Source organism: Jaculus jaculus, chromosome 7 (assembly GCF_020740685.1).
Source record: "Jaculus jaculus isolate mJacJac1 chromosome 7, mJacJac1.mat.Y.cur, whole genome shotgun sequence".
Lineage (NCBI taxonomy): Eukaryota > Metazoa > Chordata > Mammalia > Rodentia > Dipodidae > Jaculus > Jaculus jaculus.
Genome location: NC_059108.1, coordinates 144,432,386 through 144,452,495, shown reverse-complemented (window position 1 = coordinate 144,452,495; position 20,110 = coordinate 144,432,386). Strand labels below are relative to the sequence as shown.

Here is a 20,110-nt window from a genome sequence, read left to right as displayed (position 1 = left end):
GCATGCTCACACACACACACACACACACACACACACACACACACACAATTTCATTGACTATTTCTCAGGATGAAGTTTGAGAACTGGGTTGATCACAAAGATACAAAAGCTTTCTGCCCGGTGTGGTGGCTCACATCTTTAATCCCAGCACGGGGGAGGCCTAGGTAGAAGGATTGCTGTGAGTTAGAGCCCAGCCTGAGACTACATAGCGAATTCTAGGTCAGCCTGGGATAGGGTGAGACCCTACCTTGAACCCCTGGCTTTCTTATGCCTATCACCAACAGCCTGCCTACATACCATTAACAACTCTATAAAAACATGCATACATTTACAATTGGCTGCTCTGTGTGCGCGTGCATGTGTGTGTGTGTGTGCGCGCACGCACGTGCATATGCATAAACCCAACATTTTTATTAGTCTCAGTTGTTGTTTTCCATTTTTCGAGATCTGGTCTCACTCTAGCTCAGGCTGACCTGGAATTCACTATGTAGTCTCAGAGTGGCCTTGAACTCATGGTATCCAACTGCCTCCGCCTCCCAAGTGCTGAGATTGAAGCATGTGCCACTATGCCCAGCTTAAAACCAACATTTTAAATGTGGCTTTGAGATTTCAGGCGCCTCAGGCTTCCCCAAACGGTCTGGGATAAGGAATTGTGAGAAATTCAGAAGAGTTTATCTCTGAGTACTCTCATTTGGGTAGTGAGAACTGCAGCAGGTAATTTAATCTCTTGCATTAGTTTTCAAGGAGAAGGGATTTTATTTGACTTTATTGTTTGGCTTTTCGAGTTAGTCTCACTCTAGCCCAGGCTGACCTGGAATTCACTATGTAGTTTCAGGCTGGCCTTGAACTCATGGTGATCCTCCTACCTCTGCCTCCCGAGTGCTGGGATTAAAGGTGCGCACCACCGCGCCCAGCCACGAAGGGGTATTTTTTTTTTTTTTTGAAGGGGTATTTTTTTAAAACAATTCTTGTATAGGCTGGAGATACGGCTTAGCAGTTAGGGCACTTGCCTGCAAAGCGAAAGGACACAGGTTCAACTCCCCAGGACCCATCAGCCAAAGGACCCAGGTTCAAATTCCCCAGGACCCACGTGAGCCAGGATGCACAAGGTGGCGCTTGCGTGCCGGAGTCAAGTTTGCAGCGGCTGGAGGCCCTTGCCGAGCCCATTCTCCAGACTATCTGCGCCTCTCTCTCAATAAATACTTGCAAACAAATTAAAGTTCTTTTATATGAGACAGGCAAATACTATCAGGAGGCATGACAGTTTTAAGCTTAAAAGAGCAGGCACATCGCTTGCGAGGAGCTGAAAATGCTCGGGTGGGGACGGTGCAGTGCATCCGCGGTGCGCGGTCCAGTTCCCCAGCCCTTGGCAACGCGGGCGCTGCTGCAGCGGCTCTGCGCAGGAGGACCCGGGGGGGGGGGGGGGGGGGGAGGGGGGGGGCTCGCGCCGTCCCACAATGCCCTGCGCGCGCCGCCCCGCGCCCGGACGGGATCGCTGCCGGGGCGGGCGTCCCCGGCCAGCCCCGAGAGGCGCGCATGCGCGCCGACCCCGGCGGGCCCTAGCAACCGGAGCAGTGACTGTAGCAACCGCGGGAATGGTGAGTACCCTCCGGGCCCCGTAGCCGAACCCGAGAGGAAGACTGCGAGTGGAGAAGGGTGACTGTTGAAGGGGTGAGGGTGGCGGGGCCCTGCAAGAGCGGAAGGGAGCCGCTGGCGGATGCTGGCTGGCTGGCTGGCTCGGTGGGGTCAGAGGCCCCGAGAGACGCCCAGGCGACGGGGTGGACGGGGGCGGTGGGCAGTGGTGAGCGAGGCCTGGGGCCCATGCAAAGTTTGCTTAGGCTCGAGGGACTCTGACCGAAGAAAAGGGAGGGCGAAGAGCAGGAAATTCTCGAAATAGCGGATTGGAGTGCGCCAGGTAATAGGTAGGGGAGTGTGGTAAAGATATCTCTTCGTGTAACATTGATTTTTTTTTTTAATCCCGCACCTCCCCCCCACACTCCCTGGCAAAGATGGAAGAGGTGGAGATTGATTGATTGCATCACTGTTAATAACCTTAATAACCTATGACGTACCCAGAGTGTCCTCTGAGTAACAGGGAGTGTGATGTAAGGTGCAAAAATCACTCTCATGTATTAGGCCAGTGTTCCTCGCATTTCAGTATGAACAAGTGTGAACTTGTTGGGGTGCAGATTGTGTATTTTTAATATGATGGGGGTTCAAGGATGTATATTTTCACCACGCACACCTCAAGGGATTCCAAAATCGAGGCACATCTCACCACGTTGAGAAAAGCTGTTGGCTTAGGTTGGAAGTGTATCAGGGTCCTACCAAATCAGTTTTTTTTTTTTTTTTTGAAGCAGTGATTTTACCTGGTGATGGAAAGTGTGCGCTCTTTTGCTTGCCAACTTTGAATTTGGAACTACTAGTTTGAAAATGATTACAGACCCAAACCCGCCAAAACTATTTAGCAAAGTCTGATTCTCTTGCTGGTTGGAGATGTAAAGTAAAGTATTGGGGGGCTAGCGTTGTAGAATGTTTACTGAGCATGCACAAAGCCTTGGGTTCCATCCCCAGCATGGCATAAACTGGGTGTAGAAAAGCCTGTAATTCCAGCATTCAAGAGGTGGAAGTAGAAGTCTCAGGAGTTAAAGGTCAGCCTGGGCTAGAGTAAGGTTCCTGCCTCAAAAGAAAAGTACTGGAACATTCCTCTCTAGTAGAATGCCAAGCATGTGTGAAGCTCTTAGATAGGATAACAAGAAAAAAAAAGTTAGAAGCAAGCAGTGTAATTAGAAGTGGTGTGTGAGTGCATGTTTCCAATGCTATATAAGTGTGCAGAAATTAAGCCCAGGAGATAAAAATAATTAAAATGATAAAGTCACTGGGCATGGTGGCACATGCCTTTAATCCTAGCACTCATGAGGCAGAGGTTGGTCGAACACTGTGAGTTTGAGGCCACCATGAGACTACATAGTGAATTCCAGGTCAGCCTGGGCTAGAGCAAGACCCTTCTTTAAAAAACCAAAATAAATAAATAAGTAATATAAAATGGTGAAGTCACATCCTCCCTCAACTATAACATTCAATGCCACCGTGTGGGGGGAAGGAAGGGGGGTTCTCACTGTCCTAGCCCAGGCTGACCTGAAACTCACTCTGTAGTTCAGTTTGGCTTGAACTCATGACAATCCTCCTACCTCAGTGTCCATAGTTCTGGAATTATAGGCATGAGCTTCCACACCCAGCTTCCAACAAAAATCTCTTGGGCTGTGTTAAAGCAGCAGTGAAAGTCAGCAATCTTGGATCCTGAACAGGAATTCTTTTAATGTTCCTGTCCCAATTAGGCACACTTTGGCATTCTTATTATTATTTTTTGGTTTTTCAAGGTAGGGTCTCACTCTGGTCCAGGCTGACCTGGAATTAATTATGTAGTCTCAGGGTGCCTCGAACTCACAGTGATCCTCCTACTTCTGCCTCCCGAGTTCTGGGATTAAAGGCGTGCACCACCATGCCTGGCTTTTGGCTATCCAATTTAAAACAAATTCCCTGTACACACACATACATATCCTAATACCCCTTACCAATCTTGATCTTTTTTTCATTAATAATTGTCACCTTAGAATAATTTACTTAATTTGTTTAGTGCTTATTTTACTTACATTTATCTGTCTTATTTATTTATTTGGTTTTTCAAGGTAGACTCTTGCTCTAGTGCTGGGATTAAAGGTGTCCAACTGGCTTACCTATCTTTTTTTTTTTTTTTTTTTTTTGGTTTTTCGAGGTAGGGTCTCACTCTGGTCCTCCAGGCTGACCTGGAATTAACTCTGTCATCTCAGGGTGGTCTTGAACTCATGGCAATCCTCCTACCTCTGCCTCCCAAGTGCTGGGATTAAAGGCGTGCACCACAACGCCCGGCTTACCTATCTTATTTTTATGTTTACTTATTTAAATCATAAATGCATATGGTTACATATATATCAGTGGTTTTAAAATTTTATTTATTTATTTATTTGAGAGAGAGAAAGAGGCAGAGAGAGGTTAATGGGTGCGCCAGGGCATCGTGCCATTAAATGAACTCCAGACAAATGCACCACCTTGTGCATCTGGCTTACATGGGTACTGGGGAATTGAACCCAGGCCTTTAGTCTTCGCAGGCAGGCACCATAACTGCTGAGCCATCTCTCCAGCCTTATATCAGTGGTTTTTACACACACACAGACACACACACACATACAGCCATATATCCCCTCCAATAGATGTAAAATCTTTTTTTAATATTTGTCCATTTGTTTGAGAGAGAGAGAATGGGTCCACTAGCACCTCCAGCCACTGCAAACAAACTCCAGATGCACGTGCCACTTTGTGCCTCTGGTTTTATGTTGGTACTGGGAAATCAAGCGTGGATCCTTTGGCTTTGTAGGCATTCACCTTAACCGTTGAGCCATCTCTCCAGCCCATCTTTTTTTGTTGTTGTTGTCTATTTGCAAGCAGAGAGAGTAAGAGAATGAGGGTGATGGGTACACTGGGGCCTCTTGTTGCTCTGCAAATGAACTCCAGATGCAAGCCCCTCTTGGTTCGTTTGGCTTCATGTGTGTACTGGGGAGCTGAACCCAGGCCATCAGGCTTTGGAAGTTAGCATCTTTCACCACTGAGCTATCTCCCCAGCCCCAGTGGATGTAAATTCTATGAAAGCAGGAATCTCTTTTTGTTGTTGTTTGTTTTGTTTTTTCGAGGCAAGGTCTCACTCTAGTCCAGGCTGACCTGGAACTCACTATGTAGTCTCAGGGTGGCCTTGCACTCATGTTGATCCTCCTACCTCTGCCTCCTGAATGCTGGGATTAAAAGCGTGTGCCACCATGCCTGGCTTGGTTTTTGTTTTTAATTTATGTAACAAAGCCACATGGGCTAGATGGATGGCTCAATGGATAAAGTGCTTGCTGTATGCCTAAGCACCTGAGTTCAGATTCCCACACCCCAAGTAAAAGCTGAAAGCTGGGACTTTTGTAATTCTAGCACACCTTTGGCAAAATGGGAGAGAATTTTTCAGAAGCTCCCATATCAGCCAGCCGGGTGATTGAAACACCAAACAGTGTTAACAAGAGACCCTGCCTCAGGCAAGAAGGAGCACCTGAAAGTTGACCACTGACCTCCATATGCATGTAATGGTGTGCACAGCCACACTCACACACACGTATATGCACACTTCATACAAACAAACAAAAAACAAAACCCTACACAGAAAGCTGAGCATGATAGCACCTACCTGTAACTCTGAAGGCTGAGGCAGGAGGCTCTTCAGTGCAAAGCCAGTGTGGGAGACCCTACCTCAAAAGATACATGGAGGGCTGGAGAGATGACTTAGCGGTTAAGCGCTTGCCTGTGAAGCCTGAGGATCCCATTCAAGTCTTGATTCCCCAGAACCCATGTTAGCCAGATGCAGAAGGGGGCACACGCATCTGGAGTTCGGTTGCAGTGGCTGGAGGCCTTGGTGCGCCCATTCTCTCACTTTATCTGCCTCTTTCTCTCTCTGTCTATTGCTCTCAAATAAATAAATAAAAATAAACAAAAAGAAAAATAAAAGATACATGGAGAGAGCAATGTTTGGGGCCAAGTAGATACTCCATGAATAGTTGTTAATAAGTGAGTTTCTCCAGATATGGTATTTGTTTCAGATTGTTGGTATATATATCTTTTTAAAAAAGAAAAATTGTTTATTTATTTGCAAGCAGGGAGAGAGAGAGAGAAGACAAACAGAGTTAGAGAGAATGGGTGTATCAGGGCCTCCACCCACTGCAAATGAACTCCAGATGCATGTGCACTTTGTGCATCTGGCTTTACATGGGTCTTGGGGAATCAAACCCAGGTCATTAGGTTTTGCAGATAAGCACCTTAACCCAAGCCATCTCTCCAGCCATAGGTGTATAGCTTTTATCAAATGAGAATTTCCCTTTAACTCTTAGCTAACAACTTTTGATATCACATGTATAAAAAATGTACATGTGTTCTTGCCCTTACTGAAATAAACATGATTTCCTCCTGAAATCTAGAAATTAATGATTTACATGTAGAAATTTTTCTGTTTTGCTCCTTCTGCTGTTGTGGTAAACTGTTCTTGACTGTGGCCATTATACATCATTGGCTTTGAAGATTCTGATACTGTTTCCAGAATCAATTCTCTGTTGGAAAGAGGGGCTTGTTATGTGGTTATGACATCAAAGTTGTACTAGCCTCATAAAATAAATTGGCAGCTTTCCCACTTTTTCTGGCTTCTGAGACAACTTGTATAACAAGGGATATCTGTTCCTTGAAAGCTTATTAGAACTCACTAGGAAACAATTTAGGCTTAAAAACTAGGAGGGCTGGGTGTGGTGGCACACACCTTTAATCCCAGCACTCGAAAGGCAGAGGTAGGAGGATCACCATTAGTTCAAGGCCACCCTGAGACTACATAGTGGATTTCAGGTCAGTCTGGGCTAGAATGAAACCCTACCTCAAAAAACAAAACTTTACAGGAAGAACATTAGGCTAAACCTTTGATTAGCTTTTTTTTTTTGGTTTTTCAAGATAGAGTCTCACTCTAGCTCAGTCTGACCTGGACTTCACTATGTAATCTCAGGGTGGACTCGAACTCACAGTGATACTCCCACCTCTGCCTCCTGAGTTCTGGGATTAAAGGCATGTGCCACCATGCCTGGCTATCTTTCTATCTATATACAATAATTTGAGAGTGACAGAGAAAGAGGTAGAGAGAGAGAGAGAGAGAGACAGACAGACAGACAGACAGACAGACACAGAGAGAGAGAGAATCTGTGCCAGGGCCTCCAGCCACTGCAAATGAACCCCAGATGCATGTGCCACTTTGTGCATCTGGTTTATGTGCGTAGTAGGGAATTGAGCCTCGAACCAGGGTCCTTAGGCTTCATAGGCAAGCACTTAACCACTAAGCCATCCCTCCAGCCCATTTTTTTAAAATTAAATTTTATTTATCCATTTTGAGAGAGATAGATATATAGAGAGAATGGGCACACCAGGGCATCCAGGCACTGCAAAGGAATCCCAGACACATGTACACCCTTGTGCATCTGGGCTCATGTGGGTACTGGGAAATTGAACCCAGGTCATTAGGCTTTGCAGGCAAATGCCTTAACCACTAAACACATACCTCCAGCCCTTTTTCTTTTTTGTTTTTGGAGGAAGGGTCTCACACTAGCCCGGGCTGACCTGGAATTCACTATATAGTCTCAGGCTGGCCTCAAACTCACAGAGATCCTTCTGCCTTGACCTCCCTAGTACTGGGATTAAAGGCCTGTGCCAACCACACCTTGCCTGATTAGCATTTTAGTGCTTTAAATAGTACAGGTCTATATAAAAGGTAGGATCTCACTCTAGCACAAGCTGACCTGCAATTTACTGTATAGTCTCAGGCTGGCCTCAACCTCACAGCAATCCTCCTATCCCTACTGAGTGCTAGAATTAAAGGCATGAGCCACTATGCCTCTGCCTTTTTCCTATTAAATATTTTATTTATTTGTTTGTGTGAGAGAGAAAGAGACAAAGGGAGAAAATAGGCACGCTGGGGTCTCTGGCCATTGCAAACGAACTCCAGACACATGCACCACCTTGTGCTTTCTGGCTTTATGTGAGTACTGGGGAACTGAACCCCAGTCCTTAGGCTTTACAGGCAAACGCCTTAACTGCTGAGTCATGTCTCCAGCCCTAAAATGTAGTCCTTTTTTGTTTTGTTTTTGAGGTAGGGTCCCTCCAGTCCTTGTTCTTAACATTAAAATGTTTTTTTTAAAACTTATTTAAGGGAGAGAGGCAGAGAGAGAAAGAGAGAAAAAACGGGCATGCCAGGGCCTCAGCCACTGCACATGAACTCTAAACATATGCACCACTTTGTGCATCTAGCTTATGTGGGTACTGGGGAATTGAACCTGGGTCTTTAGGCTTTGCAGGCCAGTGCCTTAACCACTAAGCCACCTCTGCATCCCTTTCTATTCATTTTAATTTTTTTGTTTGTTTGTTTCTCAAGGTAGGGTCTCTAGCCCAGGCTGACCTGGAATTTACTGTGCATTCTCAGGGTGGCCTTGAACTCATGGTGATCCTCCTACCTCTGCCTCCCAAGTGCTGGGACTAAAGGAGTGTGCTGTCACACCTGGGTCCTTTTTTTTTTTTTTCTTCGTTTTTGTGAGGTAGGGTCTCCTATCCCAGGCTGATGTAGAATTCACTGTGAGGTCTCAGCACTATGAATCTCAGGCTGACCTCAAATTCATAGTGATCCTACTACTTCAGCCTCCTGAATGCTGGAATAAAAGTTATGGGCCACTCCACCTGGCCTCATTTTGAATTTTTACGTTGTACTTATTTATTTATTTATTTGGTTTTTCGAGGTAGGGTCTCACTCTAGCCCAGGCTGACCTGGAACTCACTATGTAGTCTCAGGGCAGCCTCGAACTCATGGTTGTTCTCCTACCTCTGCCTCCTGAGTGCTGGGATTAAAGGCATGAGCCACCATGCCTGGCTACATTGTACTTATTGATAGAGCTCTTTAAAATTTTTTTTTTTTTTATTTTTCGAGGTAGGGTCTTACTCTAGCCTAGGCTGACCTAGAATTCACTATGTTGTCTCAGGGTGGCCTTGGATTCACAGTGATCCTCCTACCTCTGCCTCCCAAGTGCTGGGATCAAAGGTATGCACCACCACTCCCCGTGATAGAGCTCTTTATTGATGGTTCTTCTAAATGTATTTAGATATGTCAATTTTTAATCATATCATCCTATGCAAAAAGGGAAAGGAATACACACACACACACACACACACACACACACACACACACATATGCATACACATACATGTATATAAATGAAATAAAATTGTTAGTATTTTTCTGAAATATTACTTTAGTTGTCTGATCATAGCAATTGTTCCTAATTATAATATGCATTTACATTTCAATGTTAATGTGTTAAAAAGGTCTCTGAAATAAGCTATTTTTTGTTTGTTTGGTTTTTTGGTTTTTCCAGGTTGGGTCTTGCTTTAGCCCAGGCTGACCTGGAATTCACTATGTAGTCTCAGGGTGGCCTTGAACTCACAGCAATCCTCCTACTTCAGGCTCCCGAGTGCTGGGATTAAAGGTGTACACTACCAGTCCTGGCTCTACTTTTTATTTTATTTTACTTTATTTTTTTGAGGCAGGGTGTCACTGTAGCCCATGCAGCCCTGGAACTCTGCAGTGCAGGCTGGTCTTGAATTCAATGATCCTTCTATCTCTGCCTCCTGAGTGATGGGATTAAAGATGTGAGCCAGCACGCCTGGCAATAAGCTTTATTTTAATAACAAGTGTTGAAAGTTATATATATTATAAACATATATACTATGAAATGTTAGTATATTACAGAATTTCATTATTTTATCTGAGTGATATTTAAAGAAATCAGTTTGATTTCAGTAGATTAAGTCTCAAAGAATTTGATCCTTTAATGGTAGAAGTCAAGGCCAATAATTGTATAAATTTTCTTTTCTTTTTTTTCTTTCTTTCTTTTTCTTTTCTTTTTTGAGGTTCAGAAAGATTTTATTACAGTGTAAAGCTTTAGGAGGATGACGAGAAGGGGGCTTAAGCCTAGAACATAAGAGAAGGAAGCACGGTGAAGTTCTTATCCAGGGAGGCAAGAGGGGTTTGAGAAGCCCACCTTGAGGTAGGGTTTCCCTGTAGCTCAGGCTGACCTGGAATTCACTACATTGTTTCAGGGTGGCCTTGAACTCACGGAGATCCTTCTACCTTTTTCTCCCAAGTGCTGGGATTAAAGGTGTGCAGCACCACACCTGATTTATTGTATAAAAATTAAAACAACAGATCATACCAATTAAAGATAGCCTTGTTTCTTCTTCTTTTTCCCATTTTCTTTTTTTAAGGCAAAAGCAACAACAATTAAAGAAGCCCTTGCCAAATGGGTGAGTATGAGTTTCTTCCATTTTTTAGAAACTATGCAAGAAAAATGTGAACAGTTATTTAAATCTGACCACTCAACACAAAGGATCCTGGTGGTATTAGAATTGTTCAGCTGTCTTCTCTGTGGTGGTGGATACCTGAATCTGCACAGGTGATAAGACTGTATAGGACTTATTGCACACTCATTTATACAAATGAGAACAAGTTAAATTGGGAAAATCTGAACAAAATTGTTGGGTTGTATTAAAAGTAATAGCCTAGTTGTGATACATTACTGTTCTCCAGAGGATTGCCACTGGGAGAAATTGGACAATGAGTTCTTTGGGCTTTTCTTTTTAACTTTTTAATTCGCAGCTTCCATAATTCCATAGTTATAGACAATAAACCATATAATTCCATCCCCTCACCTGCTTTCCCTCTCACAAGTCCACCCTCCATCATAACCCCTCCCCCTCCCAATTAGTTTCTTTTATTTATTTGTTTATTTTGTTTTTTTGAGGTAGGGTCTCACTCGAGCTCAGGCTGACCTGGAATTCACTCTGTAGTCTCAGGGTAACCTCGAACTCATGGTGATCCTCCCACCTCTGCCTCCAGAGTGCTACCTTTTTTTTTTAATGGGGGGGGAGGCAAGGGCCTCCTGACACTAAAAACAAACTTCTGGGTCCTTAGGTTTTGCAACAAGTGCTGTAACTGCTGAGCCATCTCTCCAACTCAAAGAATGAGTCCTCCAAGCTCAATCATGTTGGCCCAACATTTATTGAAGATCTACTACATGTTGGTTTCCTAGGGAGGCAAAGGAAATGGTCTCTGAATGTCAAGTATTTTTTTTGTTTATTTTATTTTTTGATGCCTTCCATAATTATAGACAATAAACCATGATAATTCCCTCCCCTCCCCCACTTTCCCATTTGCAAATCCACCCTCCATCATATTCCTTTTCCCTTTCAATTAGTCTTTCATTTATTTTGATGTCATCATATTTTCCTCCTATTATGAGGGTCTTCTGTAGGTAGTACCAGGCACTGTGAGGTCATGGATATCCAGACCATTTTGTGTCTGGAAGAGCGCATTGTAAGGAGTCCTACCCTTCCATTGGCTCTTACTTTCTTTCTGCCACCTCTTCTGCATTAGACCCTGAACGTTGGAAGGTGTGATAGGGATTTCAGTGATGAACACTCCTCTGTCACTTTTTCTCAGCACTGTGGTATGATGCCTTTTGAGTCATCCCAGAGGTTACTGCCATATGAAAAGAGAAGCTTCTCTAATCAGAAGTGAGAGTAGCATTAATATGAGGGTATGAACATTAAAAAAAGTGCTTACAGGGCTGTTTGGTGAGCATAGTATAGCATTTAGCCAGACAACAGCAGGCATTACTCCCCTAGAGCTCATGACCTCCCCGCCATAGGCTTTTTTTCAAACGTATTTATTATTGTTATTATCATATTTTGCATGGATATATCATATGTTGGTACCCTATTTTCAAACGTATTTTGTCATTGCCAAGTAATATTTGTATACAGTAGTTAGTATTTTGATACTTCAAATATTGCTTCTGGTTGAAAACTGGTATTAGAGAAAGACTCAATAAGAGATTATATGTGTGAGTGTGTGTGTGTGTGTGTGTGTGCGTGTGTGTGTGTGTGAACTTTTTTGGCTAATTTTTTAGTGCGTAGATCTGTTTCCTTCACAAGTTAACAGTTTTAAAGCCAGATCTGGTGGCGCATACCTTTAATCCCACCACTCGGGAAGCTGAGGTAGGAGGATCTTCATGAGTTTGAGACCACCCTGAGACTACATAGTGAATTCCAGGTTAGCCTGGGCTACAGCAAGACCCTACCTTGAAAAACAACAAAAACAAAACAAAACAGTTTTTCATCATCCAATACTAAGAATATTCTCCATTATTTGGAGACTTAGACTATGAGACCTTTTTAACAAAATATTTATGTATTTGAGCCAGGTGTGGTGGTGCATGCCTTTAATCCCAGCACTCGGGAGGTAGAGGTAGGAGGATTGCCATGAGTTCAAGGCCACCCTGAGATGACAGAGTTAATTCCAGGTCAGCCTGGACCAGAGTGAGACCCTACCTTGAAAAGCAAAAAAAAAAAAAAAAAATTATGTATTTGCAAGCTGAGAGGGAGATAAACGAGAGATGAGAGACAGAGACTCTAGCTGCTGCAAGTGAACTCCAGATACATGCACCAGTTTGTGCATGTGGCTTTATGTGGGTACTGGGGAATCAAACCTGGGTCATTAGGTTTTGTAGGAAAGGGCCTTAACCACTGAGCAATCTCTCCAGTTCCTAATATGACTTTTATTTGCTACCAATTGACACAACTGCTAACTTTACTTAATACTAGACAGACACTTAGGTACTTTATGTTTTAATATAAACTTCTGATTTTTTTGTTTCTTTTTGTTTTTCGAGGTAGGGTCTCACTCTAGCTCAGGCTGACCTGAAATGCACTATGTAGTCTCAGGGTGACCTCGAACTCAGGGTGATCCTCCTCCCTCTGCCTCCTGAGTGTTGGGATTAAAGGCGTGCAACATCACACACAGCCTAGACTTCTGAATTTTTACATTTAGGATTAGTTCCCTTTGGACAGAACTCATTTGGTTTGCTGTTTCTTTTAAAAAAATTTTTGCTTATTTTTATTTATATATTTGAGAGTGACAGACAGAGAAAGAGGGAGAGAGAGAGAGAGAGAGAGAGAGAGAGAGAGAATGGGCATGCCAGGGCTTCCAGCCACTGCAAACGAACTCCAGACACGTGCACCCCCTTGTGTATCTGGCTAATGTGGCTCCTGGGGAACTGAGCCTTGAACCGGGGTCCTTAGGCTTCTCAGGCAAGCGTTTAACCGCTAAGCTATCTCTCCAGCCCCGGTTTGCTGTTTCCTAAGTGCACATAATCACAAGGCCACATACATTATGGACCCAGCTCCAAACTGCCAAGCCTGGTTAATCTAACGAAAAGTAGCTATGATGTTCAAGAGAACAAGGCCTGCTCCATTCTTGGAGGGTGTATCATGTGTTGGTCTTGTGTAAGTTTAATTTGTTATTTCATACATCTAGGCAGGAGGTAGAAGGCAAGAGGCAATCTGATCTGCTGTCTTATATTCATGCTAGCTTCCTCAGAGTGAAGTGTGGAGTGAATGCAACTCTAGCTGGGAGAAGCGTCTCAGAATGTAATCACCGTTGAAGCAATCTAACAAGGTTCTTCCATATAAAAATAGCATCTCTGTCATGCTGCCACTTGATAAAGTAGACCGGGGACCCGAACAGCCACAATGTTGGATGAAGGGGAAACAACAAACAAAAAGCAGAGCACTTACACTCTGGAAGACTTCTTTCAAATAATGTCCTACCACCGCCTTGCTTTTTGTTTTAATTTTTTTCTTTTGAAACAGAGTCTTACTATGTAGGCCAGGATAGTCTGCCTTTAACCTCTTAAAATTAAAGAATGGTACTAAATTACTCCCACAGAAGACCAAAACACTTAGCCTATCACATTGGCAGGAAAACAGTTAAGCAGACTTGGAGAAAAAAGTCCTTAAAGCTAATAGCTCTTTCAGGACTCTTTCCCAGAGACTGCATTTAACATTGCCATCTACATTACATAGGGGAGAAAATAGTCAGGACTTTTACTAGGCCCTGGGAACAAAATGAGAAAACATGTCCCAGGGCTTAGAGATGACCATCTAATTTTGCCTCATCCCAAGGCTGAATTTGTAGAATCTATGTCTCTGTCATAAAGCAAGTATTTTGTGAAGAAATACCTTGCATAGTTAATACCTTGCATAGGAGTTTCTAATTTTTAATTATAATCAACTATCAAAGACATTTTAAGTCTGTGACTGAACTTAATTTAACAGTGATTTTATTAAGTGAATGCTTTGTGGTAACCAACAATTCAATTTACTTCACATTAATGTTTGCAAATACATTATTAACAATTCTTAAACATTTTCAACTTGGAAGTCTACAGGCTTGCTATCACAGTGCTTCTCAGGGAACAGGTATACTAAAAGAAGGGTATGCCTTGAGTCCAAGAATTTAACCAACAACCACTTCATCATCACTGGTGAACTCATAGAGGGCAATCCAAGGTTGAGAGGCGCAGGCCCCTTCCTGATCCTGTCAGGTGCATCATAGTGTGTGTGTCCCATGGCAAGGGCAATAATAGTCACCAAAATCTCCTGCATTTGCAGTGGGTACACAGCCAAGGTGAGTGCAAACACCTATCAGGATAACCACTCAGGTTTCTTTTCTTTCTCTAAATCATGCTGTGGGTCCCTCAACTGGGACACTTGAGCTACAGCTTCCTGGTTGATCTCCTTCTTGGTTCTGTGGTACACAAAAAGGGGTTTGTCTCTCCACTTGAAAGCCATGTTCTTGCCTTCTGGAATAACGGACAACTTGTTTGTTTGTTTTTTTTTCTTTTTTCTTTTTGGTTTTTTGAGGTAGGGTCTCACTGTACCTCAGGCTGACCTGGAATTCACTAGTCTCAGGGTGGCCTCGAACTCACAGCGATCCTTCTACCCCTGCCTCCTGAGTGCTGGGATTAAAGGCATATGCCACCATGCCCAGCTTGATCTTTCTTTTCTTTTCTTTTCTTTTCTTTTCTTTTCTTTTCTTTTCTTTTCTTTTCTTTTCTTTTCTTTTCTCTTTTCTTTTCTTTTCTCTTTTCCTTTCCTTTCCTTTCTCTCTCTCTCTCTCTCTCTCTCTCTTTCTTTCTTTATTTGTTGAGACAGCGTTGGGGGTGGGGAGAGAAAAAGAATGGGCACTCCAGGGCCTCTAACCACTGCAAGTGAACTCCAGACACATGTGTCATCATGTGTATCTGGCTTATGTGGGATCTGGAGAATTGAACCTGGATCTTTTAGGCTTTGTAGGCAAGTGTATTAATAGTTAAGCCATCTCGCTAGCCCTTGATTTTGATTTTTGACAGGGCCAATACCTCAGCAGAAGCACCAGTGCTGGAAACAGTTTGAGAGACTGCATTCTTAGCAGCAGAGGCAACACCCATGGTAGTAGTTGCAGTTACCAAATAGGAGAAGCCTTTTCTAGCCTCACTGCTCTCTTTAGAAGACTTGGTGCTGTCTAATCAGAGAAGTCAGGTACCTTGACATCTGTATGGGTACAATGAACAGAAGCAGGGACATTGAGGCACACAGAGACAGCCAAAAGCTGGTGCACCACCTGGTCGCTCAGCAGCTCTCAGCATAGGAAGAGTTGTTTCATGTCCAGCATGGTCCACTCCAAGGTGGCAGGCACCATGGCTTGCACCAAGGGTCGTAGCACCCAACACCCCAAGGGATGTGGCTGACAGGACAGGTGCCAACAGCCCCAAGCCGAGGCCACCGACAACATGGCAACAGCTGCTCTAACTGTGGGCAGGTCACAGACCCACCATAGCTTTTGACTGGGTTTCCAACACCAGGCATGTATTCCCTCCTACAGAGTAGGCCTCCAGTCCAATTAGAGAGTGGTGGCTTTTCCCTATAACAGACATGCCATGGTTTTTTTTCAAGGTAGGGTCTCACTGTAGCCTAGGATGACCTGGAACTCACTCTGTAGACCCAGGCTAGTCTCAAACTCATAGCAGTGCTCCTCTTCTACCTCCCAAGTGCTCTGATTAAAGACATACACCACTACCTGGAGTGTAATGTTTTGTTGAAGAAAAAAACCCAACACATAAATAATGAGGGACTTCAAAAATAATAGGCAGTATATATTGAAGATTAAATTTTAAATTGTATGGCTAGTAATGAAATTAGTAGTGACTTACAGTAGAGCAAATAGTATTGACCTCAAATATGCTGTGCTATAAAGAGAATGCCTTTTAATTTTTTTTTGTTTATTTTTATTTTTTTATTTGAGAGCAACAGAGAGAGAGAGAGAGAGACAGAGAGAGAATGGGTACACCAGAGCCTTCAGGCACTGCAAATGAACTCCAGATGCGTGTGCCCTCTTGTGCATCTGGCTAACGTGGGTCCTGGGGAATCAAGCCTCAAACTGGGGTCATTAGGCTTCACAGGAAGTGCTTAACCACTAAGCCATCACTCCAACCCACCTTTTAAATTTTAATTTGGAGCTAGAAAGATGTCTCAGCAGTTGAGGTGTTTGCCTGCAAAGCCTAACAACCCAGGTTTGATTCCCTAGTACTCACATAAAGCCAGATGCCTAAAGAGGTACAGGCATCTGGAGTTTGCAGTGACTGGATGCCCTGGCATACCCATTCTGTCTGTCATTTTTCTTCCCTCTATCTCTCTGCTTGAAAAAAACCAAATATTAAATTTTAGGGGCTGGAGAGATGGCTTAGGGGTTAAGGTGCTTGCCTGCCAAGTGTAAGGACCCAGGTTCGATTCTCCATGTCCTACATAAGCCAGATGCACAAGGTGGTACATGAGTCTGGAGTTTATTTGCAGTTGCTGGAGGCCCTGGTGCTCCCATTCTCTCTTTCCTCCCCCCCCCTTTAAATGAATAAAATAAATATTAGAAAAAATTTTAAGCTAGGCATGGTAGCACATGCTTTTAATCCCAGCACTCAGGAGGCAGAGGTAGGCAGATTTCCATGAGTTTGAGGCAACCCTGAGACTACATAGTGAATTCCAAGTCAGCCTGAGCTACCCTACCTTGAAATCCCCCCCCTAAAATTAAAATCATGTTTAGGGGGCTGGAGAGATAGCGCAGTAGTTAAAGGCATTTGTTTGCAAAGCCTGCCATCCCAGGTTCAAATCCTATGTACCCATGTAAATCCAGACACACAAAATAGAGCATTCATCTGGCATTCACATGCAGTGGCAAGAGACCCTGTCATGTATATTCTCTCTCTTTCAATAAATAAATGAAACTAGACTTCCAGTTAAGATGATGGCATAGGAACCACACCAAACCAGCTTCGGAGAGAAAAAGCCAAAAACAAAAACATCAAAACACTCTTCTACTAAAAAGTATAGTTGTATAATAAATTACCAACCAAAGCAGAGAAGTAGGAGAAATTCAGAGCATCTAGAAACCACAAAAACAGGCAGAAACGGCTCTAGCAGCTGCAGTACCAGGTCCATGTGGCCACAGCCAAAGCCAGGTGAGGGGATTTTCCACTCACAGCAGCCTCCTTGCAAACTCAAGAAAAGTGAAGGGAGGATGGCAGGAGCCAGTGGAGTGGCTCATGAGGAAGAGGATTACGAGAACCAGTTGGAGAACTTCAGCCAGCATCCGTAGCTTCCCCCCATCACCACCACCAGCTCATGCACCAACAACCACCAGAGATATGGGAAAGGGATCTCACCTACACAGCACCTGGCACAGGCGATCAGAGCAGTGACCCACCAATCCAGCCAGCCGACCTGAGCCCACAGCACAGGAAAGAGGGATCCAAGCAGGCACACAGCATAATCAAGACCAAAGCCATCCCAAAGGGTAACTGGATTACACCAGGTCAGTACCTGCCAAATCAGCCTGGTATATAGGCTCACATTGGAAATGCCAATTGAACCTTCTATGTCAGGGTAAATTATATGTTGAATCTGATGGATGGTTAGATTAGCCATCCTTAAATAAGCTGTATTTTGGGCTTGTCATTTGTTGCTTCCTGATTTGTAGTGCCTTTATTTCCTATTCTGTTGTTCGTTAGGGTAGGGTCTCACTTGGTCACAAGCTGACCTTGGAACCCTCTACAGACCAGAAATCTTAGTCTCCCAGTTGACAGGATTAAGGATAACACACACCCCTAGGGACTGTGACTTTGTTAGAGGACCTGTTTGTCATAATACCTACTCATGCATAAATACTCTGCTGGGCTGGAGAGATGGCTTAGTGGTTAAGCGTTTGCCTGAGAAACCTAAGGACCCCAGATTGAAGCTTGATTCCCAAGGACGCATGTTAGCCAGGTGCACAAAGGGGCGCATGTGTCTGGAGTTAGTTTGCAGTGGCTGGAGGCCCTGGCGTACCCATTCACTCTCTCTCTCTATCTGCTTTTCTCACTCTGTCTGTCTCTCTCAAATAAATAAATAAATAAATGAACAAAAAAAAAAAAATTAAAAAGTACTCTGTGCTTTTTTCATTGAATGTGTATATTGTTTAGTTAAATTTTAGAATCTTCCTGTATTTTGTCCCACTCAGCCTACTTGAACACTCTCATAGCAGGCAAACCCAACACCTCGGGTCACTTTTGTGGTTACTCCAAGAATCTTAAGAGCCACACCTAGCACTTTAAGCTCCTACCCCGAAGATATAGAACATCAGATTGATGCATCTAATAGTAATGTAGATAATTAGAAAACCCAAGCATTAAATTAATCCAAGATGCAAAAATCTCTACATTATAATACAAGAAACACAAAAAAGACAATATAAATCCACCACAAAGAATGAATGCATCACAAATGAACTCCAGTAAGCCTGATTTAGAGGAAATGCCTGAATAAGATTTCAGAAGTATGGGTATAGATGTGCTTGAGGAAATCAAAGGAATCAAAGAAGACACAGGAAACCAGTTTAATGAAGTAAGGAGGTCAATACAAGACATAAACAAGGAAATAGAAATAATAAAGAAAAACCAGTCAGAAAGACTAGCAATGAAGAATACAGTCAGTGAAATAAAAAATTCTATAGACAATCTCACCAGTAGAATGGATGAAGGGGAGGACAGAATATCTAAATTAGAAGACCAGGTGGCTGATCTAATACTGTCCAACAAAGAGAAAGACAAACTAATAGGAAGGTATGAATGGGAATTTCAAGATATTTGGGACACTATGAAAAGATCAAACATAAGAATTCAGGGTATAGTAGAAGGAGAAGAATTTCACTTCAAAAGCGTAGGCATTTTCAACAAAATCATAGAAGAAAACTTCCCCCAAATTGGAAATAGATGCCAATGCAGATATAGGAAGCTTTTTAGAATATCAAACAGACAAAACCTGGAAAGAACCTCTCCACACCTTATTAAACTACCAAACATACAAACCAAAGAAAAAATATTGAAAGCAGGTAGAGAGAAAAATCAAGTCACATACAAAGACAAGCCCATCAAAATAACTGCAGATTACTCAACACAAACTTTAGAAGCCAAAAGGGCTGGGAATGATGTATTCTAACTTCTGAAAGATAACAACTGTCAACCAAGGTTATTTTATCCTGTAAAAGTATCTCTTCAAATAGAAGGAAAAATAAGGACATTCCACAACAAAAGCAGGCTAAAGGAATATTTGAAGACAAACCCAGCTCTATAGAAAATACTTGAAAGGATCCTCTATGCTGAAGAGAAAGAACAGCACACATATAAGGAACCTGGAAAACCATACTCAACTACTAGTTAATACAAGAGAGCAAAGGTAAAACTGGAAGAACTACAAAACAAGAAAAATGGCAAAAATAAATACATACCTTTCAATAATATCTCTTGATATCAATGGCCTTACTGCCCCAACCAAAGTAGGATCCTTCAGTTTGTGGCCTCCAAACTCACCTTTCTACAAAGGATAGATAGCATCTTAGGGTGAAAGGTTCAAAAATGGTGTTTCAAGCAAATAGGCTTAGAAAACAAGCAGGGGTTGCTATCCTAATATCTGACGGGGTAGACTTCAGACCAACATTAGGAAAGATAAGGAAGGTCACTTTATATTGATTAAAGGTACACTCCAACAGGAGGACATTACAATCCTAAACATATATGCACCTAACATGGGGGCTCCCAAATTCAACAAACAAATGCTATTAGAACTAAGGCAGATAACACCAAACACAGTGGTAGTGGGTGACTTCAACATCCCATCTCATCAATTGACAGGTCATCCCAGGAAAAAATAAACAGAGAGGCATCTGGATTAAATGGGGTCATAGGAGAAATGGACCTAACAAATATATACAGGACATTTCATCCAAATGCTGCAGAATATACATTCTTTTCAGCAGCACATGGAACATTCTCTAAAATAGACCATATGTTAGGACACAAAGCAAATCTTAACAAATACAGGAAAATTGAAATAATTCCCTGCATTCTATCTGACCACAATGGACTCAAAGTACAAATCAATAGCAAGAAAAGCTATATAGAGCATATACAAAATCATGAAAAGTGAACAATACACTACTAAATGATTAATGGGGTCAATGAAGAAATCAAGAAGGAAATAAAAAAATTCATAGAGTCAAATGACA

At 42.9% G+C, this 20,110-nt stretch overlaps 1 protein-coding gene and 1 pseudogene across 2 annotated transcripts in view; one reads left to right on the top strand and one right to left on the bottom strand.

Annotated features, from left to right (window-relative positions):
- The first annotated feature begins 1,494 nt into the window (after positions 1-1,494).
- The window catches only part of Dnal1 (dynein axonemal light chain 1), a 59,365-nt gene continuing 40,749 nt past the window's right edge, over positions 1,495-20,110 (top strand). The window contains exons 1-2 of one of the 2 annotated variants that reach the window (XM_045154250.1): positions 1,495-1,598; positions 9,907-9,945. In XM_045154250.1, the coding sequence (XP_045010185.1) occupies positions 1,596-1,598; positions 9,907-9,945 (42 nt within the window). In that variant the 5' untranslated portion in view covers positions 1,495-1,595. Of the gene's footprint in view, positions 1,599-1,881; positions 1,916-9,906; positions 9,946-20,110 lie in introns of those variants that run through there. The other variant, XM_045154251.1, reaches the window with a different exon arrangement.
- LOC101614043 lies at positions 13,997-15,313 on the bottom strand (annotated as a pseudogene).